Consider the following 26,476-nt stretch of genomic DNA (forward strand, 5'->3'; position numbering starts at 1 on the left):
TCTACATTCCACATTATTTAGAAAGATCATTCCATGTATAACTGGGCACAATTTAAAGTCTGCAGATGTAGACTCTATGGAATTATGTCGTGCATACGTGCAAGGTAAAATGATTACTCGGCCTTCAATTTGGAAACTTCCACAAGAATTACCACCAATGCTAGAAAGATTGCATGGTGATATTTATGGTCCTATTAATCCAATATCAAGACCATTTCGTTATTTTTTGGTCCTTGTTAATGCATCAGGTAAACAATCACATGTTTCATTATTATCAACTCAAAACATGGTATTTGCCAATCTTATATCTATGTTTATTCGCTTTCGAGGACATTTCCCTGATTATCCTATAAAAACATTGCGTATGGATAATGCAAAAGAATTTGCATCAAAGTCTTTTGAAGACTATTGTACTGCAATAAGAATCGAGTTAACATATTGTGTTCCATATGAACATGCTCAAAATGGACTTGCAGAGTCATTTATAAAGCATATACAACTCATTACGCGGCCACTCCTCCTTCACACAAATCTACGTGCATCTATGTGGGGTCATGCAGTTTTACATGCTGCACCATTAATATGCCTCCACCCTTCTTCTTTTGAAATTGTTTCACCACATGAGCTCATTTCGGGTCGTATTTCAAATGTATCTTACTTACAAATATTTGGTTGCCGTGCTTGGATTCCAATATCAGAACCTCAATGGTGTACCATTGGAGCTCATCGACAAGAAGGCATATATGTTGGTTTTGATTCACCAGGCATTATTCGTATTTTTGATCCATCAACTGACACATTATTATGTGCACGTTTGCAAAATTGCCATTTTGAAGAAGATGTATTTCCATCTCTTCGAGGAGGAGTATCCAATCAATAAAGAAATAAAGTACTCATATTTGAAGCACCAGAAACGTTTACAATGAATCTCGATCCTAAGACATCTTTGGCAGAAACTGAAGTTGCTAAGATTTTGCATTTAAAATGGATTGCGGATGAAACACCTGATGGCTTCAATGATGCACCTAGAATTACAAGAGTTCCTATTAATGAGGCTTAGAATGCACCTGCTCAGATTGCAGTGCCATTGACTACAATACCTCAAGTTATAACAACAACAACTAAAAGAACTCGTGGACCAGATAAGCAATCACGTAAGAAGAAAGCTATAAAATCAACTAATCCTGGTATTATTTTTCAAGAAATTGCCACTCATCTTGCACGACTACCAATTCATGATCATATATCCATGCATAATGTACCTTCAATTCTTATGAAAAACAATCTTGGAATTGGAAGGAATGAGAATAAGTTGAGTAAAGAATTATCTATTCTGTATTGTGCTACAGATGATATTTGGGACATACCATCTATTACGGTAGATGAATCATTTGCATATATGATTATAGAAACCCTTTCTTGTGAGGAAGATAATCCTGAACCTCAAACCATCGAAGAGGTGATGCGTCGCTCAGATTAGTCAAAATGGAAAACTGGTATTGAGGAGGAGTATGCCTCTTTGCGTAAGAGGAAAGTCTTTGGTCCAATTGTAGACACTCTTACATCTCGCCCTGTGGAATATAAAATGGTATTAATACGCAAGCGAGATGCTCAAGGCCAAATAACCCACTATAAAGCTCGTCTTGTTGCTCAAGGATTTACTCAACGATTTGGCATTGATTATGAATCCATATAATCTCCAATCATGGATTCAATTACATTTCGATATATTATTGGAATGACAGTTCATGCCACCCTTGAGATGCATCTAATGGATGTAATTACTGCATATCTATATGGTTCTCTTGATGCAAATATTTATATGAAAGTTCTACTTGGCTTAGAAATAGGAACTCCAAATCAACCCGCTCTAGGAAAATATCATGGTATTAAATTATGTCAGGCCTTGTATGGTTTAAAACAATCTGGATGAATGTGGTATCAACGTTTTTGAGATTATTTAATTACAAATAATTTTATAAGTGATCCACTAATTCCTTGTTTGTTTATCAAACGAGATAAAACTGGTTTTGTGATCATCACTGTATATGTTGATGATCTTAACTTAGTGGGTACTACATCTCCATGTGTTACAGCTACAAACCTACTTATACGTGAATTTGAGATGAAAATGCTAGGAAAAATAACTTTCTGCATTGGTCTTCAAATTATGCATCTTATAGATGGTAGCATTTTTCTCTATCAACTAACGTATATTAGACAAATCTTGCAAAGATTTAATATGATTGATGCTTATCCATTGTCCACACCAATGGTTGGACGTGGTCGTGATGGTCATGATCAATATTGTCCATGTGAGGACGAGGAGGAAATATTGAGAGACCAATATCCATACCTCGCAGTGATTGGAGCACTTTTGTATTTAGCTATATCTACAAGACCAGATATTGCATTTGCAGTTAGTGTTCTTGCAAGACATAGTGCAGGTCCAACACTATGACATTAGAATGGCATCAAACATATATTACATTATTTAAAAGGTATTGAAGACTTGGGATTATATTACACAAAATTTGCAGATTCAAAATTAGTTGGATATTGTGATACAGGATATAAATCTGATATTGCAACAGTTAAATCTCAAACAGGATATGTATTTTTAAGACACGGAGCTGCAATATCATGGAAATCAGTGAAACAAACAATAACTGCAACTTCATCTAACCATGCAAAAATTATTGCCTTACATGAAGCATCTCGAGAATGTATTTGGTTGCGATCAATTGATAAATTCATTCAAACAACCTGTGGATTTTCATATGATGATTCTCCAACTATCTTGCATGAAGAAAATAGTGCTTGTATTGCACAGATGCAAGTTGGTTTCATTAAAGGCGACAAGACAAAGCATATTGATCCAAAGTATTTTAGTTATATTCATGACTTGATTACTGATCAAGCACTTATAATTAAGAAAATTGAATCTATAAATAACCTTGCTGATCTCTTTACCAAAGCTCTCCCATTAAACAACCATCATCGACTTACTTATGGCATTGGTATGCGGCGACTTGCTTTTCTTGAATATGAAAGTTAATGAGTTCTTTAAATAATTAAAGAAAATGATGTTGTACTCTTTTTCCTTCATCTATGGTTTTATCCTTAAATAAAACAAGGTTTTCCTAGATAAGGTTTTAATGAGGCAATAATTCTTGATCTTACAAGATCACAAAAAAATATAGATCATGATTCTATACAAATTTTATATTATGTAAATATTATGATGAGCGAGGAGGAGTGTTGAGATCATTAAATGTAGCCAACGCTCTCCATAATATTTACTATAGATTACAGTAATTACTATAGCTACAGTATTTAGAGTCTAGTGGAGAAGTACTATTTATCCTCTCCTCTTTTCTCTTCTTGTATACGAGACACAACCAGATCAATAGATTTGTGTGTGTGAAGCTCTCTCTCCTTAGAAACCCTCTTGTGTGTATGACTTACTATTACTCTTGTGTGTGTATGACTTACTACTACTCTTGTGTGTGTGTATGACTTACTATTACTCTTACTCTTGTGTCTTTCTAAACATTCTCAACACGAGACAAGCAATTCCCACACCTTCCCCGAGCCTCATCCCACGACCCGCCGTCAATCGCTACCGACCCTTCTGGGAGCGTTTTTCCGACCTACCGCCGGCCCTCATCGCCCCTCCTGTTCTGTTTCCCTGCTGCTACCAGGCAAGGCAAAGCTCATGGTTCTGCCGGTTTTCTCGTCATTTCACGTTGTATTTTTGCTGCATATTTCCTGCTCCGATTGCCATCATCTCGCACTCTGGAGGGAGGTCTCTGAGCCTATTGTGGTGGATTCTCAATTTGGATTTTCAAATCTCTTCATTTCGCATAGTTTTTTTTAATTTTTAATTTTTTTGTGTTTCGCGGTTTGTATGCAGTAGTTTTTGTCAAGGTTTGTCGGTTTGGTCGAGTTGGACTCTTGGCCGTTTAGCTTTGCGTTCCTTGCTTTTGGTGCGTTTATGCTGTCGAAGATCAGTTTCGGAATGATATGAGGCGCAGAAAACTGGGTGGGTGAGGAAGGTGTTCTGCTGGGAACGGGATTTTCTTCAGGAGAAGGTTCTGGGAGCGATGGGCGCTTGTAGGGTTTGTAGTGCTTCAGTAGGTTTTTGCTTGTTTTGGGTTTCGAATCGTATGTCTCACTATTTTTTCTGCTGTTTTGATTGCCAGTTGAAAGAGAATATTTTGTCGGCAGAGGCTTTAAAGCGGACTGTTGCATTGTAAGTGACCATGGCGAAGAGTTCTTTCAAGCAAGAGCATCATCTGGGTATGATTCTGGTTGCTGTTGCATTGATGTGTTGGGAGTTGCGTCAACCTGGCGTTGATCATTATGCCACCCTTTCGTGTGTGTTTTACTCCATGTCTGTTGTAACATGTCGGGGTTTCACTGCCGCAATTTCATCGTGAAAATTGGCATCATTGAGTTATGATTAATTTTAAACCACTTCTGGCGGTTTAAAATGCACTTATGAAATACTTTTCGACGTAATTGTACTGAATTATCCGATTAACAATTATCCATTGTCATTGCGAGAACAATGAATTTTAATCCTCGAGGGCGAGACCTTCCTGTGCTCTTCAGTGTTGTTCTCAAATCTATCTCTTTGACCTTGTCAGTCGCGTACACAGATCCGTCTTCTAGCGACTCCGCAAGCTATAATGAATGACTAGCGTGCTTGTGACGTCCCTGTGACGTGGAAAGTTTTGGAAGTGCGTGTCTTGGAGTCGAGCACACTATACGAGGATCCTTGAGAACAGTGTCGATGGGTTTTCCTTTTTCTTTACATTTCTTTTTTTTTCCCATTTCTTACAGTAGAAATTGTGATTGTGGCCTTGCAGAGAAGAGGCAGGCAGAAGCTTCAAGGATCCGTGGCAAGTACCCTGACAGAATTCCAGTGATCGTGGAGAAGGCGGAGAAAAGCGACATACCAGACATCGACAAGAAGAAGTGGGTCCCCGTCGCTTTTTGCGTTTCGAGATTGAGAGGCTGTTGGTGGTGTCGTCGAGTATTAGGTTTGGGATGCGTTGTGATCACGTGTTTGGTCACTAATCCATGTCCCTGCAACAGAAGCATGGCTGTGTAGAGTGCGGATACGGAGAGTAACGTGGAAAGGTGTGCGCAGGTATCTGGTACCAGCGGACTTGACGGTTGGACAGTTTGTGTACGTGATAAGGAAGCGCATCAAGTTGAGTTCGGAGAAGGCCATCTTCATATTCGTGAAGAACGTGCTGCCCCCGACAGGTAGGTTGGGCGGGTGTGGGTGCAAGGGAGAAGGCGTGGTGGGTTAGATTGTGGGATGAGAGTTGGGGACAAGGAAGTGGGTGTAGTGGAGGTGCGGTTGGCGGTAGAGAGAGGGGTGCGTGGGTTTGGTTATGTCGGGTGCGGGATTGTTGTAAGAAGGTTGTGTAGTGAAAGGAGGGAGTGGTGTGTGGATGCAGCGGCCATGATGTCATCGATATACGACGAGCACAAAGACGAGGATGGATTCGTGTACTTCACATACAGCGGGGAAAACACGTTCGGAGGAGCGAGCGGGTGTTAGCAGGATGGAAGAAGGGAGGTGGGAGAAGGCGGGTGAATAATGGATGCACAGTTGGAATGTTGATATAGGAGGCGGAGGTGGTGTTGGGTTTTGGGCCACGGGAGTGTAGGTGGGGATGGATGAAGTGGAGGTGTGGGGTGATACAGTTGGGTTGATGGGGCCAATACCGTGGTGAATGTGGGATGAGGGATTGGAAGGAGGAAGATAGTGGTGTAAATATGATTCAGGAAGTATTGGATACACATCAGAGGATACGAATCAGCCGAGTGTACATAGAACCCTGCATAGGGGCTTCGATCTGATACCGTGTAGACAATGGACATGTGATTTTTGCTTAGTGTGTCAGGGTTTGTGGCAGAACTGGAATAAGCATCTTGTTTTTATACCTCCAGTTCCGAATTCCAGGGGCAAATGTGACGTGGAGATGTAATGTTCGATGACCACTTTGTTTACCATGAGCTGCTGAGTAACGGATGTTGAATACAGTGCATCATTTGCTGTACCAACAAGTTGGTTGAAATCGGCATAGCGTTTTATGCCAAATTAGCTAGCTTAGGGTACAATATAGGGGTGAATTCATGAACACGTAGAATTCTATTTAAATCAGTTGGATCTTGCTCACTCTCTCTTTATATATATACATGTATAAAATATTAATGTATTATTCAATTATTTATTTTGTGACTGAGCTTTTTACTACGGTCACGAAACAACACGCAATAAAAGCACAGAATTATTCACTGCAATCACAAATCGCAAACAATTCCGTCTTGTTTTACTACATACGACTATGAAATTCACACATCCCCTGACGCGTCATGAAACTAGTGCCTCACCATATTTAGAAATCCAAGATACGCAAGCATCTAATTTTGCAACCTCTTTCTTACCATATCATGTACTTTTCTTTTGCTTTCAGCATTCTTGGATTGTCATTTGCACTAAACAACATGAAACTCATTTCAAACTCTATGACATTTCCAGAATCATTATCAAAACAGTACAAAGCAAGCCATTGTTATTGTCAAGCGGAATTCGGTATCTCTTTAAAGGTGAGTTCCACGTCCTCCAAGTCATGCCTTGCCTCCGCCCTCTGTACAGCATCGAGGTATTCCGCCCGGCCCGAACCTGGTTACGAATCTCCCCCATAAAGGGACCCGGGGGTTGTATAATCCGGCCCCACTGAGCCGGGTCGGGCCGGGCCGGCGTAGGGCAAATCTGCAGCGCCGTGGGCTTCCGTGCCCGTGACTCATCATCGTCCTGTGCCTCGCTCCGCTTTCAATGCCGCTCCCTCAGAAACACTCTTTTAATGCTTCCTTCGTACTCGCCTCTGCTGCTCCACCGCTCTTTGATTCTTCTCGCCGTTTGTCTCATCGTCTTCGCTGCTGCTGGTTTCCGCCTCAGGTTGGGTAATTGACCCTCTGCGCAGTCTCTCATGTGTGCTTTCTTTTAGGAGGTATGGGGTTGGGGTGGTGCCAGAATTGGGTAGCGCATGGACTCGTGTGCGGGGAATTGGGTATGGGTTTTGCATGTTTGTGGGCTGGGCATGTGGTGGCGTGGAAATTCTATGCGGGCGATGGTGGCAGATGGGGTTGCTGGGCTTGACGAGCGTGGGTAGGGTTTGTGGTGTCGGTGGGCGGTAATTCTCATGCGTGGGTTGTGTGGTGATTACGCATGGTTGTGTTTGATCAGGTGGGTAGCGGTGTAAAGGCGATCGTGGTGTTGGGGAAGTTTTGAAGGTATAGGTGTGGCGTTGGAGGGGACGATGGCGAAGAGTTCGTTCAAGCAGGAACATCCTCTGGGTAAGAGTGTTGTTTGTATTGAATTGTGGTTGATGACTTCCCAAGCAATGCATGCGTCGTCGCTTCAGTTGTAGCATTTTTCGTTTCGGAACGCCCTCCTGATAAATGAGATTGATTTGTCGGATTGATTGTTCTGAAGCATAGGTAATAATTGTTGGGAGTAGCGGGATAAGGATTGTTATGTGTGAGAATTTCACTCATCTCGTGGTGTTCTCTAGCAGAGAAAAGGCAGGCGGAGGCTTCAAGGATTCGTGACAAATATCCCGACAGAATCCCAGTGATTGTGGAAAAGGCAGAGAAAAGCGACATACCAGACATCGATAAGAAAAAGTAGGTCTTTGTCATGACTTGTTTTTGTTTCGAAGTTTTCCACCTCTTGGTTTGGATTGGTATTGGCGTGGTCCCTGACCATGAAACCTTGGGTTTGTGGAATTAGGGTCCTGTCCTGGCTCAAATTGACAAAAGGCATATTTGTGCAGGTATCTTGTACCAGCTGATTTAACAGTCGGACAGTTTGTATACGTCATAAGGAAGCGCATTAAGTTGAGTTCCGAGAAGGCCATCTTCATCTTTGTGAAGAATGTTCTTCCTCCTACAGGTGCGGTTTGTGATATAATGAATGCTTACCTGAGCTTTCTGAATGCCCACAAAATTAGAACTGAATAACTGCTAGAACTGACATTTGCGTTAGCATTAAGGAGTGAGCTGTGTTGGTCTTCCGAACTCAGCGAGCTTATATGTGGTTTTCTTTTGGGTTTTGCAGCGGCTATGATGTCGTCAGTTTATGACGAACACAAAGACGAGGATGGATTCCTTTATTTCACTTACAGCGGTGAAAATACTTTCGGAGATTGTGTTGCTTGTTAGGTGCGTGGGCATCTCCTTCTGCGTAATGACCTATTCATGCATAACTGTATATTGAATCAACAGTCACTAGTGCCTTGTTAGATTTCTGCGGTGCGTTGTCATCAGCTCGTTACATTCAGCAGACTCTATTCTCGGCACATGCGCTATGAGTATTCAGTGGTCTTTTATGTGTTGTTTGTTGTCCTGTGGAACGAATTGTCTTTGTAAATGTGTTTCCCATGTACAGCAGCGGACATGAATTTTCCACACTTACACTTATGTACATATATATGAATATTAATATTTATATATAATCTTGTATTTACTTCCAGCTTATATTCCAAAATTATATTCGCACGTCATGTGCACCATACATTTTCATTCAGTACTTGTTGTGGTGGAGTTTTCGATTCTCTGGACTGTTTCGTGGTTGGAAGTAAAGTGAGTTAAGATTATGTGGCTTTCTGACTACCAAATTTCAAGGCACATGATCTTTTTGCAGCTACAACTCATAGTAAGTTGCTTTCATGTGAAGTCCGAATTGCCCTGTCGCGTAGATTCCGCGACAGTCTTCGCCGTAGTTTCTTTCGCAGAGGGTTGAGTACAATGCCACTTTGTATAACGTGACTGGGAATGATCTAAGGCGATAAAGATGTGATGATGGCTTTTATGAGAAGAAAGAATACCGTAATCAACTTCTATGAAAAAGAAGGTTACAGCAAAAAGCCAACACATAAGCAAGAACTCACTATTACAACTTTTGGATGTTTTCCATTACAACTTACTTTTGTATTTATAAGATACCAATATTTACCGCTTTTCTGATCGGACTAATGTGTGATACAAGTCATATAGTTCCAAATGTTTTCAGAACCCGCATTAGCTTTTGCTTTCTCTAGGATATTAGTCCTATTTATCACTTTGCACTGTAATCTGCGTGTTTTGAAGTATAAATGCTTCGTATAATTTCTTCAGACCAAACTTGGTTCCGATATGTTTTCTGGAATATTTACAGGGTAGAAAACACGGGTCTGCTTCTCCAAAGCACACGACATTGACGTTCCAACTCACAGGAACCCCCCCCCATCGGCGCTGGTAGACTCCAAGCCTGTTGGCAGTCCACATTGTCGATTAGAAATTCTGCCGAACTTATTGGCTGTAAGATCAAATTTAGTTCAGAGTATTCCTATCAATCTTATCTGCCAAAGTGGCTGGACACGTGATGCTTTTAGTGTGGTGCACCTCCCCAGGCCTGATGACCCAGGTTTCAGGATGACAGTTTCATTATGAAAGTTCTGCTTCATTTACCAGCACTAGTATCCTTCATTGTCATGGTCTCTGGTATCTGCGATTTTCAAATATTGATGATGGCCATTGGAGGCACCAAAGTAAAACTCAGGATGGAAATCCTCTTCACAGCACTAACGGTTTCTGGCGTCTGTCCTGCCGAGGGTCAACCTTCAGCTCACGTTCGTCCTGAAACCAAGATAGTTTTTAGGATCTTCGCTTTAAAAAAGGCTAAACACCAGTGTCCCTGTATTATATCAAGTCTTTGGTATATATTCTCGCGTTTGTCCTGCAGAAGATTAACCTTCAGCTCACGCCCGTCCTGAAAGCAAGAAGGATTTGATATTCTTCAATCTACTACTTAAAGAAAAATCCATGAATTGAAGAATTAGAAGAACACATAAGAACAAATCAAGAGGGCAACTGTTCCATGGCCAATCAATTTCTATTGCTTGCCCATTTGAGATGAATTTGGCTCCAAAGGCCATAAATCACTCACCTTGTTAAAATCAGGTAATTGTCCACAATCTCTTGCACAGGGTCCGTCCCTCATTTTGATATCAGAATCCTCTCGCTCGTTATCTGGAGAGCGTGTTGTAAATGACATGATCTGTGGCTCTGGAGGATCGTAGCCGATCGTGCTGTCGAAGGAGATTGGTTTGATATGTGATTCTGGTAGGTTGACGTGAACTGGCGCGATTGATGTCGTGTCCAGTATGTCAGGTTGAAGAAGGGGCTCATACTCTGTGAAAGAACGCTTTCCAACACTGACGACGGCAACACCATAAGAATCATCTTTGCCCAACCGATCAGTAGTGGAAGGGTCAGTTTTTCTATGCGGTACAACCGAATGAGGCGCTTCATCCCGAATCGCAGAAGAAATCGAACATTCTCCCAAGTCATTGAGCCTTACGTCTTTCTCTTCTCTCGCCTGAAAAATACCTATCTCCTGATCGTCGAAAGACCGATCTCTCTGAAGTTTCATTGCGCAATCAATTAAACTGCCCTTCTCGAAGTTTTGTTCGCCTATGAACTTGAAATCTACTTGAAATGAGTCGGTGTTTCTGTGTTGCACCTCACAAGTAGCCATCTCAATTTCCTGTCGATACACTCCAAAAGGTGCCGATGTTGCATCCTGGCTCTCAAAATTTGCCACTAATGCGCACGGCGCTAGAACAGTATTATTGCCCACTTCATAAATATTGCTGTCCCTGATAACCTGCTCAATGGATTGATGTCCTGGATCAAACTTATGGCAATCTGCATCAAATAGAGCCTTCTCGCCTGTTGCTGGCAAAGTCTGAGAAACAAAGATTACAGGACGCACATCAGCTGCAGGATGTGTCACCTCAGTATGCTGTTGAGGAATACCTAAAGATACCGTTGTCTTATAATCATGCTCAGGGTTCGCAACTGGTGCATCTTTTTCTACAACAGGAGCAGTATATCTCTCTTGAGTACTGGTGCAGGCCACAGCGTGCTCAACCTTTGGGTGATCTGAATTGAACTCATCACAAGTCACATCGGAATGCACAGTGTTAGAATTCTGCTCAGTATTCTTCTCATGCTGACAATCCATCGTCGCAACGAAAGAATCCGAAACCTTGGAGGGTGAAGCCAAATCTACGTTGTTTGTCTTTGGTGCAAGTGCGGCCTCACTTGTCTGAACAACCGCCGCCGATTCAAGCGAAGGTGACATCTCACGTTCTTTAAACAAATTATTTCCTGATTCAGATGCAGAAAGGCCCGCAGCAATTGCAGCCTCACTTGTTTGAATAGTCTCCGAAATCCCGGGCGCAGGCGATATCTCACGCTCCATGGACAAATTGCCTCCTGATTCAGATGCAGAAGGGTCCGCTGCAATTGCAGTCTCGCTTGTGTGAGTAGTCGTCTCGATTCCAGGCGGAGGTAACATCTCACGCCTCATGGACAAATCGACTCCTGATTTAGACAAAGGGAGTCTCGCTGCAATTGCAGCCTCACTTGTTTGAATAATCTCCGCAATCCCAGGGGCAGGCTCCATGGACGAATTGCCTCCTGATTTTGATGCAGAGTGGCCCGCTTTAATTGCCGCCTCAGTTTTGTGAGTAATCGCTTCGACTCCAGACGGAGGTGATATCTCACGCTCTGTTGACAAATTACCTTCTGATTCAGATGCAGAAGGACCTGCTGCAAGTGCAGCTTCGTTCTTTTCAGAAGTGCTAGAATGTAAGTGCTCTCTCTTAGTACCTTCAGAAGCTGCGATCTCGTTTTCCTTCGAGCATGTTGTCGAGGAATCAGGCATGCACAACTTCTCAAACTCCTCTTTTTGTCCCTCTGCCCTAATTATCTTTCCTGGGTTCTCAGCAAGGGAATCTAACAATGTATCGGGAATTGTTGCATCGCGTGTCAAAGAGTCAGTGTCTTTTAGATTATGAAAAAACTCGTCCTCCCTATCCTTTGCTAGTTCGGTGAGTTTTAAACCTTCTCTGTTCAATGCACTACTTTTTACTGAAGAATCTAAGAAATCTCTTCCGTGCGCAGTCTGCCACGAAGAACACACGCTTTGGTCCATCTTACTTCCCAATGTACTCGTGCGCAGAGTTAACCTATTGGCCCGTAAAGCAAAACTTGAAGCCGGCTCGCTCGACACGCTACGACCGTCATCTACATCAAAGTCTTCCTCTACGTTATGTTGTCCAGCATCGGTAGCGACTTCCGAGACACTGCAAAAACTATATACCGAGCATAAGTCGCTATTATCAATGACACTTGCGCAATCACCCGCTTCAGATGCTCGGGGACTCGTCGCTGCTTCAGAATAGGCATCAGCGTTTGTCCGAGGTTTCCGTGCTTCATTGATCTTCGAGAGACCTAAAGAACGCTCACCAGGACGTTTGCCTGCCAATGATGTACCCCTGGCACTTTGTCGGGGACCTTCAATATTGTTCCTGGTTCTAAGTGACGACCCATCACCTTGCCTAGGCCGCCTTTCCTGTGCTGGCTTGCCGATTTCAGAAAACGATACATGGCGGCTCCTCGAAGAAGATTCATCAGTTGGTTTGGAGTGCCTATCCTGTGCTAGCTTGCCAATTACGGACGATGTACTCGCCTTCTTCCTTAAAAGATCCGACGGAGACTTTTGTGCTGGTGTAGAAGCTGTCTTTGTCGATGTCGGTTTTCGGGGCAGTCCAGAATCTGATGAAGGTTCCTTCCTAATCTGTTCAGATGAATTTCTTCGAGAGGGATTGTCCTGAACATCAGAACCGAAAATCATTCTCTAAGACGATCAAGAGATAATGCGCTGGATAATGAAGATATGCAAGGCAGTCTATCACTTTTCAGTACTTATGTAATTCTCTACAATAAATGAACCGCTATTCTACAATGCATGGACACATTCAATCCGGACGGAATATTCCGCGCCGATTGAATTGTCAACGATTGTAATAGTCGTCATGAGAAGGATGCAATAAAGAATGAAGTCTAGCACAGGAAAGCGTTAGTTAGATCGAAGGAACACGGCAGAAATATTTCATACCAAAAGAGAACGATCGCTCCGACCTAGGCCTGTTGATCTCGTACCCGAGGACTTCTCGGCAAGTTTCCCTCTCGGGTCTTTTGGTGGAGTGTGTGGGTCAACACCCAACTGACTTCGTACCTTAGGCTGCGGTGAGGTAGGTAGAGATTCAGTACTCGAAGTCCGACTGTGTGTTTTGGGCTTTGGAGACATAGGCGGAGATTCGATACTTGACATCTGACTGCGGGCTTTTGGCATTCTGTTTCAGAGACAAATTACATGTTATCAGTAAGCAGGAAAGTAGATGTGCACTAAAGCATCATCGTCATGTTCCACCACCTAGACTTCTGGAGGTGGATTGTTCAATAATCCTGAGACACATATTTACCACGGCCAGCTGATGATTATAATAGAAGTCAAGATCGTTGCAGGGAACGAGACGCTGAAAAAGTACCTGGGCGGAGTGGATGCTGGAGACTGCAACTTCTTTTGCAGCAAACGAATAAGTTCATCTTGCTGTACAATTTATAAAGCAACGGAAGAATTAGAACCATCGTGTGAAGAATATCTTTTTTGAGGGAGTCTCCTTTCAGCTTCATTATAAACGAAGCAATTTCACGACGATGCAACAATTTATGATCTTTAGAACACTGTAAGTCACAGCAGTCCTCAATTTAGGTTGTCTTCATAAAACATGCATAAGCCTCACGTTCCCTCCTTCACGACATCATGATCAGTTCCCCCTTTGTAGTTGGGAAAACATTTAAGGAACCGTATTGATCACAACACCCTAACATGTTTGCTCACTGCATAGCAGCTCCGAAGAACTCTCACCGTACAACATAATCCCTAGCATGAGCGTAAAAGTTGCAAAGAACCGAACAAAAAATCTCATCAGAATGACTCCCAAGTCATCATCGAACAGATGATGACAGGCCAAAATTATTGACTTTTCAATTACAGCGAAATCCTACTGAGGCGATCTTTGCAACGTGTCAAGATCGATGTTGCGATGTTGCGATTAGCTGCAGAGACTGCCAAGAATAAATAACTCAACTCAAGAACTATACCTTGACTCCTGCCGTGCGAATTTTGTGGTCAGTGCATAGCTGCATGAGCTCCTTCCGCGGCACCTTCTCCACATTTATAGTCTCCATCTCTTCAATATTGGCTCTCTACAATCTAACAACAATAATTGCCCAGAAAACGTTATGCTTGCATCTTGCAATTCGCCTCATTCAGATCACCATCAACAGCAGGAATCAGAAGCCTCAACCGCCAATTTCTCTATTCTCTCAAACCTTCGATCCAACAAGGACACCTCCAACTCCTCCAGATTATTCGCTACGATCCACTACCTCACCTGCACCTAAACAGGTGACTCTCTTGACCTCGTGCAATTTTGCCTGGTTTATTGTCTCCTTCAAGCTTCCTCCACCTCCGGTAGCATTCTGGCCAGAGAGACAACATCGACTACAGCTAATCTGGAATATGCCAAGACAACGAAGCTTGAATGTGTCCTCATCAGGCCCCGCCTTCTCACTGGCCAGGACGCGCTATAAACAACCATTCCTACTTGAACGTCGTAAGACTCGTCATGAAACCAGCGACCTGGCCTGAATTAGATCACAACGAAACAAGATGCACGACCTCATCCAAGGACTTCGTCAATGACGGCCGTGCAATACGAGCCTCTTGCTGTCACAGTCATTGCCTAACGCGACTTCCAGATTTAAAAATATATATATTATATAAAAAAAGGAACTAAATTCGGGCCTGATCAGATGTGCGGGCCCGACCATTGCACTAAGAGATTTCACAACGAACTGGCGGTGACAGAGAAAAATTTGCATCGACGATCAACTGCCGCGGTTGGAGCCGTTCCTAGGCTTCTTAGTGAAAAAAAAAAAAAAACGAACACGACGGAATGGAAGACAGGAAGTAAGACGATGTATGGTGCCGTCTGCTCTGAGCACCAAGGTCCCACTGCAACGGGGACACAGTAGCCTCCACGCCAAAAGCACGAAGATCTTGCTTAGCTCCATAGCCAGCAGCTGCAAGCAAGCAAGCACTAGCGAGAAGTAGTCAAAATTCAAAACCATTTCCCAGTCCTCACCGAAATCAAACAAAAGGAGTACTATCCACATGCACCATCATACATGCGTAACATGGATGTTGACACAACCTTGAAAGCTTTCGTTCTCATGCGTAGAGAACTTGATCTAATTTGTGAACCTTTGTCCCCATCAATAGGAACTTGTTTCCCCATTTTCCAATCCCTGGAAAAATTAAACCTTTCGCTGGGTCCACCTGTCGGATATTGATTGGGTGCCGTGTCATTCGAGACGATGACTGGATCCAGCTTGGCGTTTCCTCGCTGGCACTGACGCCATTTGGTTCCCAATGGCTCTCTTGTTGGTTCCCGTTACGATCCCACGTTGGTTACATGCTTTGTCTGGAACCCTGGACAACACCGACTTAGGAAACTTTCTCGGGATGGCACTTTGTTGCACAAAACGAGTGAAAACTATTTTGGACCACAAAATAATGTGCCTTTTTAATATTTAAAAAACAATAATGTGTGTTCTCCAATTTAATACTATTAATATCATTTTCATTTTCCTGTTGTTAAGTTCATGAAATTCCTCTGCTGTTTTGAAAAAGTCCATGGTAGACTTGCAAAATTAATTGGTTAAATGTAACATACACACTTGCTGCAGTTTGTTTTCGTGACATGCATTATTGCTTATTTTTAAAATAAAACAAAAAAATGTGTGAGACTGTTGGGTGTTACTAATAAAAGCTTTTGCATTGGATACGATTCTCAATGTACATTTATTTACTCATGTACAATTCACTTTTCCTTGCAACTTGTACCCAAGTTTTTATTTATGGCAAACGAATGTAAGTTCCTTCTAGGTACTTAATTACATCTAGATTTCATGTTTGAAATATAGATTGCAATTAAAATTTTGAGATAAACATTTACATGAATGTTGTAAATGTAACTTTAAAATAAAGAAATTAATGGTAATTTTAGATGATATATATGTATTATCTTTGCCAACATGTTTAGAAGACAATGTTGCAGATGGTAAATGAATTAGGTATTGTCAATTAAAGATTGCATTAACAACAGGAAAATGTTCCTAATTTCAGTTTAAATCATTCCTATTTTGCATATAGGCTAGCAATACCCACATTAAAATATTTCAAGAAATGCATAGAATGAGTATAAAAAATTTCAAGTTTTTGTTGAAAAAAACGTTTGCAACTTGTATCAAACTTAACATATCTAAGCGTCTGAAAATGATAAACATTACATTATTTGGATCTTGTGTAAGTTGTAGTAGTATCATACAAGTATAGTAGCCAACCAAAGTACACAATTATATCCAAGTCAAGTGGTCTTGGATAATAAGGTAGTTGTTACTTTGTTCATGCTAGAAATCCAGTGTAATTAGACTATGTAATTGTGCTAAAAAAAACATTTTGAAATCACATTTTGTACATGTATTTTCTGATGAAAATAACCTAAACCATGATTGTATTATCTAGTAGAAACAACTAATTTAACTTCATTCACAAAAGTTGAAGCTGAAAATATAGTATATATTGAAAATAATTTTCAATGGACAATTTCAAATTACAAAATCTATTTAGATTCTTTTGTTTAGAATTGCAAAAGTTCTTCTCATGTCAAATGTGATATTAGGGTACATTCAAAATCTAAACAACACAGTCCACTCTGCCAAAAAAAACCTAGTTTGCACTTAAAACTAATTTGAGCATCAGAAGAATCAATATTTATTATAACTGGTTGCAATAAAAATATTGGCTTGGATTTGATTGAGAACTATGTCTCTAAAGAAGTAGAAAAATTGGTAACTAAATAGTGTAGGCTAATTAAAACATTGCAACAACAAGGGTTTTGCGTTTTTTAAATTTAAACTTCTAAGAAAACCCGTGTTGAAGTCAATGAAAAGTTGCATGTTTTTAATTTTTAATTTAGATTTAATTCAAATCCAGTATGCATGTTGTAATATGATAAATAATATATTTTATAACTTGTACTCTTATAATTCTAATTATGTAAAAAAAAATCCTATCATGTCCCAACGAAAAAGAGGTATTTTATTCTGAAAAGATGATAAACAAAAATATAGATATTAAATTCTTAAATACCCAACTAATCAAATACAACTAATCTAAGAAACTAAAAAACTCAACCATTTTTATAAATATAAATATTTTAAACAGAAGGTCAAGTAGGAGGTATACAGAGTTGGATGAAGAAAAACATTTGTAAAGAAGACATACCAAATTTTAGTACAAAATAATACTATCATTCTTCAATAATCTAACAAAGTCATTCCAACCTTTGCATTGAACGTGGCCAATTGTCCATAACATGATTTATCTTTAAATTAGTAAGGATCCACATATTGTATCTAGAACTGAACTATATATGTAGTAAATGAAAATCAAACTATTTTAATTAAATGTTATATTTTAGAATCAAGATGAATGTAAATATATGTACTCATAAAAAAAGCAACATATATTATGAAAAGAAAAAATATAAATATATAACTATAAATAATTTTATCAAAATTTGATATTCGGACTATAATATAATATATAATATACTATATTCGGAATATAATAAAATATCCAAATATTATATTTTGAAAATTTTTTATTTGATATATAAACATTTTTAATACTTTTTCCTGCTTTAATTTATAAATTATGTGTATATTTAAAACTCTATATCGAGTTCATCTAAATCATTGTGTACGGAAAAGTGATAAATTAAATAGATTATTTAAAAACCTTCTATTTAATTTATCACTTTAAAAATATTTAATTTATCACTTTTCAGTACACAATGTATTATTTATTCGTCACTGATGTGTTGATTAATGTTGATTAATGTTGATTAATGTTTTTTTTAGAATAAACTGAAGAAAATAAAAGTAGATATTGTTGCTTAAGTTCTAATTAAAATTTTAAAATGCATTTAGTAAGTAATTCTTTTAAAATAAACATAAAAATCTCAACAAATCTTTATGCATTATTTTTGCTACATGCTAAGAAACAGGATCAAAGGATAGATTTTTTTCTAAGCTATAAAATACCAAAATAGTTTTTTTAAGTACAATTAGAGTAGGAAATCTTGAAGTAATACTACATTATAGAAAGAGAACTATTTATTTTAAAAAAAAACATTAATTTTGTCATGGAGAAAGAAGTCATGTAGAGGTTTTTTTGTAGAACCGCAACACTTTAGAAAATTTTGACAAACCTTGTGGTATATCGAAAAAGAAATATAAATCCAACCTACATGTAAGCATTTTTTTTTAATGTTTCAAATGTTAAACTTCACCAACAATATCTACTTTTATTTTCTTCAGTTTTTTAAGGCATCCTGAGAATAACTTTTGGACCTTTAGATAATGTTGTAAATTTGTTGTAAGGCAAAAAGGCCACAAAGGACATGACAACAGTGGTATATTATACACAAACTTAGGTACATTATTTGCAACTTTAAGAGAGTTGCTTTCAGATCCTCCTTCAAAAGCTGGTAGAAATCAACCACACAAAAGAATGTTTAAAAGCTGGAAGAAAAGGTCATGACATGGTTATTTCTAACAAGTATCAAAAGAATTAATCCATTGATATGGCTTATTGGGGCACACAACAACCTAACACATTGTTAAGTATGCATTGGCTATTAAAAAAATTCAACAATTGCAAGTAACATACCAAAGTCACACACACAGTCACACACACATGCACAAAACATGACATTATAGGAACAAAAATAACAAATAATTGCCAACCAAATGTGAATCACAACATGGTATTGTGTGTCACAATGATATAGTTTCCAAAAGCTTGGCACACAACTGAAAACACTTTCAAGGATTCCAAGAGATTCATCATCCACTAAAGGGGGTCCACTAGACACTAATCTGCACAGCTTAGTTCAATACTGAAATATAAAAGTGAAGGCAAATAAAGACTACGAAGACTGGAGGAAGGCTTGGGCCTTGGCCATGGCGAAGATCTCCGCCACATATTGTTGCAAGTTCTTCGCGGAAGACCCCGACGATGGCGACACAGCGTCGCGAAGCACTTTGTTGAGCTTGGTGACGTTGTTTCTCGCAGCTTTGCCCTCTTCCCCTTCCATCATGTTCCTTATCACGGATTCCATGTGGCCTCGCTCATACTTGCCTTGTGGGTTCTTCGCCACCGAGCCGATGCGGAAGATGTCGACGACGAACCTCGCGTTCACATGCTGGTCCACGAAACAGGAGCACGCGATTATGGGAGTGCACGTCGAGACGGCTTCCAGAATCGAGTTCCAGCCACAGTGGCTCATGAACAGACCAACTGCGGGGTGCGCTAGAACGGTGGGTTGCATCACCCAGCTGCTGTACAGTTTGCCTCGATCGCGAGTTCGCTCCTCAAATCCTGTCCATGTATTTGTTGGAGTTGTGAAGTGAGAAATGGAGTTGTTGGAGTTGAAAGTGGGATATGAACGAGTGAGATGTGGTATAAAAGATTTCGCGCAAGTTAGGAGGGTAACCTGAAGGAAGTAGATCCTTGAGCTCGTCCTTGAAGTTCTGCTTCGAGACCATGACCTGGGGTGTTTCAGGTGGTCGAAGAATCCACAAGAAGCGTTGTCCGCTGGCTTCCAGCGCGTGTGCGACCTCCCGAATCTGCTCGGCTGGCAGGGAGAAAATGCTGCCGAATGCAATGTAAAGGACCGAGCCCGACGGTTGGTTGTCCAGCCATTGTTCAACTTCGCCTGAAAGCTTCTGCTCCTTCTCGAGGGCTACCGTTCCGAGGGGATTGTGTTCATTGCGCTCGCTATCTTTGACTGCAAAGGATGTTTCCAATGGCCCTATTGGCAGAACTCTGGCGCTCTGTGAACGCATTACTGTTGTGCATCAGAATGGCGTGGAAGACGATGCTGGCATAGAACCTCAGATATTGTATCTAGCAAGAGAATTGGTTGAGAAGCTTTGAAGTGTGAGATTTTAGCTTACCTCTCCCGTGAATGGGATTGGCTCTCTTAGAGCTTCGAAAACACCGGGTTCGAGCTCCTCACAGCTATTAACCAAATACGTCGAGTTCACCATCGATTCAGTTAAGTTCTCCAGAACCCAAATCATCTCATTCATCTGGAAGGGACTTCCCTTGATGAAATACTCCCATATGTCGGAATCGGGAACTGTCTGTAACCCGGGCACGACGAGTTTTCTGGAGTCTGAGCATAAATCCCTCGGTAGAAGACCTTGCTTAGAGAATTCCGGCACCTGAGCCAAGCGATGGTCACCTACTAAGCAACATTATCATGGCTCCATCAAATTGGATAAAACTCGTGAAGGACAACATGAGCTCAGATGAATGGAAGCGAGCAATCGCACGAGCTAATCCGAGCACTATGAAGAGGAATGAATTACAGCGAACATGAACGCGAGAGACGCTGCGGACATGGTGATAAGGAAATGCCGCTGCAGATTTATCTTCTTCTCCAGCATGGGCGCCCAGCCAATGAAGACATCGCAGATGAAGCAACACGGTCTGGGTGTGAGACCATTGAAAATTGCCTCCGCATGTTCCACCATTTCCTCGGAGCTCAGCTTCTGCAACCACGAAAACAACTTGGTGGGATGCTCGGGCTCCGCGACAGGGTCCTCCACTACCGAACCGAGTGTCATGTCCAGCTGGTCAAACTCGTCCTCCACATTACGCCGCAGACCAACTGAGACCGTGCCGCTGCTTAGGCACGTCACCTTGATTCCCTGCCTCGCCAGAGACTTCCCCAGCGCGATGGTTGGAAGAAGGTGCCCAGGAGCGGGCATGGTGAGCATCAACACATGAGGCTTAGGTTGCGGCACAGGCTGCCCCTCTTCCGGCGGAATTTTGATAGCTACCATCTCGTTCTGCTCAGAATGCCCTGGAAATTACAAATCCTGTTCTAATTTCTACAAACAACACACCCGATAACACAAAATAACGAACAGGAAGGGAAAAAAACAGAAAGAAGAAGAAGAAGAAGAAGTCTATGCCCGAGCTACGGCGATACGAGAATAACGTTGTCCACAATCAGGTTGTTCTAAATGTACAGTCTCCCCAATGGTTGCTATTATCTTTCAGAGAAACAGGACCATTTATCCCTGAGTCCACTTCGCCCCCGCAACGCGAAGCAGATCCCGACAACAAACCGCGCAGATGCGCATCTACCAACGTCTAGCTTAGGTCTCCCCACAGCCCGATCAGATCGCCTCTACTCATCTGCTGTTCCACACCTACAGCAGAGCACTAGACCCAATACCTACTGGCACAACAGGTGCATCTCGTGAGTCTCGCAAGACGCAAGCCCTCGTAGGCGAACTATTTCACGATGGATGACAACTGTCTCGAAATCTAGCCTCCCATCCTCAATTATCTCTAAGCTATTGAGGAGAAAGACGGTGAGGCCACTCTTGCTACGCCACTCCTTTGAACAGATCCCACCGCAACTGGCGGAATTGAAAGTTGAAAAACGAGGAGGTCGTCGCTCAGGATCCGTCTTCGATCACCAGCTCAGTCATGGCCACACGGAATGGTATTGGGGCCTGCGCTGCGCTGTCGCCCAAAGTCAAGGACATTCAGGTTACGCGCAGTTAATGAAAGGTGAGACCCACGTTGTCGGAAGGCGCTCCATCCTTCTTGTCATCCCTGTTCCTGCACCATAGCTTTACAACTTCAGAACCTCTACTTTTCTTTTTTCCTTGTTTTTCTCTGAGTGCTCAAAGTCCTGCTCCAGCCGACACATCTGCATCTCCACGTTTCTGGTCTGCATACCAAAACTCTGCTGCGTCATCTTTGAGCTTCGACGTGATTCTGTGGCAAGCAACGCTACACATAGTGTCAGATCTCTGACGAATTGCAGGCGTGGATACTAATGGCCAGATTGTCGGCTATTCTCTTCTTCGCCCTTCATGTGCCCTTCTTTCTTCTCCAACTGTTTTTTTGAATTGGATGGTATGTGTATGAGTTAGATCCCCGCATTGATTCCCTCAATCCAACGCACACATATACATACCCCCTCCTTCCGAACAATCGCCATTCTGCTATATTCTTCTGTTAAGTTTGTGAACAGTGAAATTTAAGGAAACTAGTTATTTTGGTGGGTTGTGTGGGGTAAACTCTTTTAGCACATTTCAATTTAAGAAAAAAACCAAAAATCAAAAACCAAAATATCCTTTATAACCTAATTATTTAAGCCAAAATAAAATTATAGAATTTTGGACTAAAATTAAATTAATTTCGCTACGTGCTTCTTATGTAATAATATTTCTTCGCTGTATTTTATTGGTAAATGTATATACCGTTTAAATATTTTAGTCAAAGAATATTTTAATGTGTCTTAACACAGCTTTGTCAGTGACTGGAGCTTGCCGGACCTGGCCAGTTCGACTGTATTCTTATTTTATATGCAGTAAAGTTTCTCTTTACTTGTGTCAATAAATAATAATAATAATAATAATAATAAAAACGGTGCTGCTTTCAGCGTTGGTGCTCTCGGCGATGATGGTTGCTAGTGTTACCAGATTCACAGGAATTAGTACGCATGCAATGTAACAACATGCAGGAAAGCACATCGGTTGCCACTTTCAGTGCTTAAGAGGGTTCCCCACTAACCCTACAGCAATGCGGGCTGCTTGCTGTGTACATGGAGCTCAAAGGATAGCGGATAGAATCAGCGTTGGCTTTGTTGAAGCAGCACCGTCATTTGTGTGTCGTGAGCTCTTCTACAAGGTTATTAAAACACGACTGAATGATTTTACGATAGGCTATAGTTAGATGTACCATTCCTGTACAGACACTGCCAAGCAGCTGCTAATCATCAGAAATCTTGTACCATAACCTCAACTCTTCAAGGGTTGAAAGAAGAATGTTGGAATCAACAACTCATTTCTCTCAAAACTGTCAATCTCTTGCGGTTGGTTTTTCTAATAGGGTTTCACGTGGGTTTATCTCACCGCCTGATCTTGAAACTGGTGAAATGATAACCTAGGTCAAATCTTCCTTTATATTTCCCCCACGTCCAGTTGCATGCTCATCAAGCTACCTAACGTGTGCACACCGGTGTGCCTTCTTCCTTGAAAATCTTTGCAATTGTCACTAAAAGTGATTATTTGATAATTTGAACAACTCCACCTTTTTTCGACTAGACTTCCAAACTATCAACCAGCCACTGTGATTTACAATCAATTAACTCAAGTTCTTCTAATCAAAACCGGTCACTCACCCCGATTACGAGATCTATCTTTTTCTACTTTCCTGTGGAGCTATTCATCGTTTGAGGCACTTCAGCTCATGGAACCTGGTGAAACAGGTTGCAAGGACCTGCCCAATGTCGAAATCTCGTGTGGCATGTTACATGAGGAAAAGCGTTACATTCAGGTGAAGAGCAATGCAGATATCGTCAATTTGGTTAGCCAGGTGAGCCCATGGAAGGGTTGACGATGGTGGGGTAGAAAGCCCTTCCACAGACTAATGTGATCTCTGTATTTGAATTTCAGAATTAGGATTTTATTCCCCACTTAATTTTAACAATATAACGATTTTTTTTCTTCCTTTTTAATTTTTATTTTTACTTTTATTTTTTATATTAATCATGCAAGAAGCGAGGTCATTAGTTTACCACCTAGAAACAACTATTATCAGCTACGCGAGAAATAATAATAATTAGGTGTATTAATCAGGCAAGGCACCATTATGCATACACAAAACATTCAGTGCATTCATGTTGTAATATTATGTTAAAAAGCGCAGCTAAGAACAATAAAATAAGCTGACATTGTTACCTTTTCGAGAATCACAATTAGTCAATCTCTATGCTGACTGCGCATTCAATAGACCTAACAAAAACGCCGGGAATAATTATGGTAAAAATTAACTTGGATTCGGATAGCTCTTTTAGACAAAGATGAAATAAAAGATGGTGGTACTCTGTAATCATTGCTAGTGAAAAGCAAAGAAACAAATCGACATTTAGGATTGTATCTTCAGAAAGGGAGCGACCGTATACATAATAACTCGCAAATTACACACAGAGATTGGCAGGTAGAGACAAAAAAATATACTGTAGCAGAGATTAAGCATGCGAATTAGAGAACCCGCACCATACCAACTGCGAATCAACTGCCTCAGGCATCTAGAAAAAACAATCAAATAGCCAACAAGCAGGAATGAAAAATCTATTATTTCAAGTTCAACTCGGAGTTTGACGCATCAAAAGTACTGCACAAAACATGCCAAGAAAAAGTTAAGGGAGTTTCAGAGTTCTGTGTGTGCATAGACTGACTTTTAAATGGCGAAAGAAAAGCGATGAACGCTGAAACGGGTTCAGCAGCAGAATTACCTTGTCCTATACATCCCTCTTTTATTGTGGCTTTGCTCGTTTACATTTTAATGGGACTTTTCGAGAGCACTGCAGATTCCATATTGCTGGAGCAATGCTGCTACATAACCATTTTGATGGTGATATCACCAGCAGGGGATGCAGCAAGAGAGGTCAGGAAGGAGCTCCTTGAAGAATAGGTGAATAGCTTAAAAGCAGTGCAGCTCTCACCCCAGTCTCGCCCAACGCTGCAGTTGCGTGTCTCTGCTAACTAAGATGAAGACATCCCCTTCAATTTGTATAATCTCAAGTGGACACGATGGACTACACATTAACCTGTTTGGAACCATAAAACCGTGTGATACACGTACCAGTATTCATGATAAATCTAGTCGCAAGTTCCTAGGATGAAGCACCCCCAGTCCAAACTTCGTCTTCTGCCTTACTCTTGCTGCCTGCTCCTTTGGCAAAATCTTCATTCACATCTACGGGCACATTGCAACCAGATTGCACCAGGCTCTCACACATGATGGCCACTTTCTTTTTCAAGTCTTCTAAGAGAGCATGTTTCTCTTCCTCAGCAACCTTGGCTCCAACTTGTAGAGGCCAGACCTTCACCATAATCTGAAGGTAAATGTTACGCTTTTCAGCATCGTTACAGTGATGAAGAATTGTTTTCGCAGCATCTTCAGCATTTCCCTCCAGCACCAATGCTTTAGCCAGAGCAAATGCACTAGCTGTCGTGTGCTCAATTCCTTGTTCTTCCCTCCACTGCTGAACTTGGTATAATTGTTTCACATCACCAACATTAGCAGCGGTGGCAATAAGCATGTCATAGAGATGTTTCTTTAAAGAAACTCCGTTGCCACGCATCTCTTTCGCCAATTGAAATAACAGCTCTGTATTACCTGCATCTTTGCATGTGCGAATAATCAACTCAGCTGACACTGGGGTTGGAAAAATATCATTTGTGACCATAGTCCTCAGTACCTTCAGCATGAGCTTCGTGTCTTTCTGTCCAAAAGCGTGTTCCAGAAGCAGATGGCCCTGATCCAGAGAAGGAGTAAATCCATAAACATTTCTTTTCATCAAAGTTGGCAATGCAGCGAGCGGATCCCCCGACCGTATGCAAGCTTCCACCATCAGCTGCGCAATATTCTTATTGTAATTCGTCTTCTGCTGACCTTGAACGGCCTTCACTCTCCTCAGACGATCAACGGCATCCAACGCCAGCTTCACATCTGCAGGGGAAGCACAATTCTTCAACAATGAGGGCAGCAATGTAGCCTTCGGCAAGCACTTCTGTCGAATCGAATCATTTAACTCCTTGTAAAGGCTCTCGACCGCAGGGCTCCCTGCTTCGCCTGCTGGCTCCTCTGCTACTGCTGCCTCCGAGAAAGTTCTAAAGAAATCTTGCCGCGGCTGGGTGGAGTTTGCTACCAGATGCGATGAAACGCAACTGCGCACCCACGATGACGCGCCTGCGCTAGCTGCACTCACGATGTACTCCCGAACATCTCCACACGGAAAACCTGGGGCACGTAACCTCTCATTTCTTCCTAGCGCGACAGAGGGTGAGGAAAGAGTGTAGCACCATCTACGCAGCGCATTGCCTGCGCTTCGAGAGCTCCGCATCGCAATTGGCCTAGAATGTCTCAAATTGTCTCACAAACACCGCAAAACTTGTCTCTAATCCGAAGAGGTCCTCTACAATACGCAATCGGCAACTGCGATTACAATGGCCACAGCTCCGATCGATTTCTCCCTCCTACGAACTCTCTAAACCCTAGAAACTTAAACCCTAGCGGATGAGAATACAAGTACGCATTCATTCGTTTGGCTAATGAATATTTTTCATCTAAATATAATAACAACTATGGAGAAATTCCCAACATGGTCATGGCTTGTTAATTTGATTTTGGAGCAAAATATATAATTGATGCGCAACAAACATCTCTTTCTACGCTCTTTTAGTACAATAAATGAAGTAATCTTCGCAATTGTTCTAAACCCAATTTAGGTTTTTTTTCAAAATCATCCAAGAACACAGCCATTAT

General features: G+C 41.4%; 5 protein-coding genes across 14 annotated transcripts; 2 read left to right on the forward strand and 3 right to left on the reverse strand.

Annotated features, from left to right (window-relative positions):
• The first annotated feature begins 3,750 nt into the window (after positions 1 to 3,750).
• LOC112291022 (autophagy-related protein 8C-like) lies at positions 3,751 to 6,331 on the forward strand. 3 transcript variants are annotated; one of them, XM_024537949.3, is made up of 5 exons: positions 3,751 to 4,045; positions 4,206 to 4,302; positions 4,875 to 4,983; positions 5,159 to 5,277; positions 5,475 to 6,331. In XM_024537949.3, the coding sequence occupies exons 2-5, from the start codon at positions 4,266 to 4,268 to the stop codon at positions 5,576 to 5,578; spliced, it is 369 nt and encodes a 122-aa protein (XP_024393717.1). In that variant the 5' UTR covers positions 3,751 to 4,045; positions 4,206 to 4,265; the 3' UTR covers positions 5,579 to 6,331. The 3 variants fall into 3 exon arrangements, with proteins under 3 accessions (XP_024393717.1, XP_024393719.1, XP_024393718.1); XM_024537951.3 differs by having other exon boundaries at positions 3,751 to 3,826; XM_024537950.3 differs by having other exon boundaries at positions 3,751 to 3,808.
• A 567-nt stretch (positions 6,332 to 6,898) lies between these two features.
• On the forward strand, positions 6,899 to 8,551 carry LOC112291023 (autophagy-related protein 8C-like). Of its 4 annotated transcripts, none has more exons than XM_024537953.3 (5): positions 6,899 to 6,987; positions 7,271 to 7,380; positions 7,599 to 7,710; positions 7,860 to 7,978; positions 8,144 to 8,551. In XM_024537953.3, exons 2-5 carry the CDS (start codon positions 7,344 to 7,346, stop codon positions 8,245 to 8,247), a joined length of 372 nt encoding a protein of 123 aa, XP_024393721.1. In that variant the 5' UTR covers positions 6,899 to 6,987; positions 7,271 to 7,343; the 3' UTR covers positions 8,248 to 8,551. The 4 variants fall into 4 exon arrangements, with proteins under 4 accessions (XP_024393721.1, XP_024393724.1, XP_024393720.1 ...); XM_024537956.3 differs by having other exon boundaries at positions 7,602 to 7,710; XM_024537952.3 differs by having other exon boundaries at positions 6,899 to 6,982.
• A 340-nt stretch (positions 8,552 to 8,891) lies between these two features.
• Positions 8,892 to 14,522, reverse strand: LOC112291021 (uncharacterized). Of its 5 annotated transcripts, XR_016506352.1 has the most exons (7): positions 14,376 to 14,514; positions 14,083 to 14,194; positions 13,467 to 13,528; positions 13,034 to 13,271; positions 10,013 to 12,745; positions 9,535 to 9,835; positions 8,892 to 9,334 (listed from the first exon to the last, which is right to left on the reverse strand). XR_016506352.1 is itself a non-coding variant. In XM_024537944.3 (6 exons), exons 2-6 carry the CDS (start codon positions 14,167 to 14,169, stop codon positions 9,692 to 9,694), a joined length of 3,264 nt encoding a protein of 1,087 aa, XP_024393712.1. In that variant the 5' UTR covers positions 14,170 to 14,194; positions 14,376 to 14,514; the 3' UTR covers positions 8,892 to 9,691. The 5 variants fall into 5 exon arrangements, 3 of the variants coding, with proteins under 3 accessions (XP_024393712.1, XP_024393714.1, XP_024393715.1); XM_024537944.3 differs by having other exon boundaries at positions 8,892 to 9,835; XR_002972307.3 differs by having other exon boundaries at positions 9,192 to 9,334; positions 9,535 to 9,702; positions 14,083 to 14,522.
• A 4,318-nt stretch (positions 14,523 to 18,840) lies between these two features.
• Positions 18,841 to 21,159, reverse strand: LOC112291519 (UDP-glycosyltransferase 72E1). The gene is made up of 4 exons (XM_024539057.3): positions 20,488 to 21,159; positions 20,071 to 20,340; positions 19,608 to 19,947; positions 18,841 to 19,492 (listed from the first exon to the last, which is right to left on the reverse strand). The coding sequence occupies exons 1-4, from the start codon at positions 20,962 to 20,964 to the stop codon at positions 19,041 to 19,043; spliced, it is 1,539 nt and encodes a 512-aa protein (XP_024394825.1). The 5' UTR covers positions 20,965 to 21,159; the 3' UTR covers positions 18,841 to 19,040.
• A 3,092-nt stretch (positions 21,160 to 24,251) lies between these two features.
• Positions 24,252 to 26,183, reverse strand: LOC112291521 (uncharacterized). Its single transcript, XM_024539061.2, has 2 exons — positions 24,441 to 26,183; positions 24,252 to 24,319 (listed from the first exon to the last, which is right to left on the reverse strand). Exon 1 carries the CDS (start codon positions 26,052 to 26,054, stop codon positions 24,822 to 24,824), a length of 1,233 nt encoding a protein of 410 aa, XP_024394829.1. The 5' UTR covers positions 26,055 to 26,183; the 3' UTR covers positions 24,252 to 24,319; positions 24,441 to 24,821.
• Positions 26,184 to 26,476: the final 293 nt, after the last annotated feature.

The sequence above is a fragment of the Physcomitrium patens genome, chromosome 14 (assembly GCF_059467195.1).
Source record: "Physcomitrium patens ecotype Gransden chromosome 14, ASM5946719v1, whole genome shotgun sequence".
NCBI lineage: Eukaryota > Viridiplantae > Streptophyta > Bryopsida > Funariales > Funariaceae > Physcomitrium > Physcomitrium patens.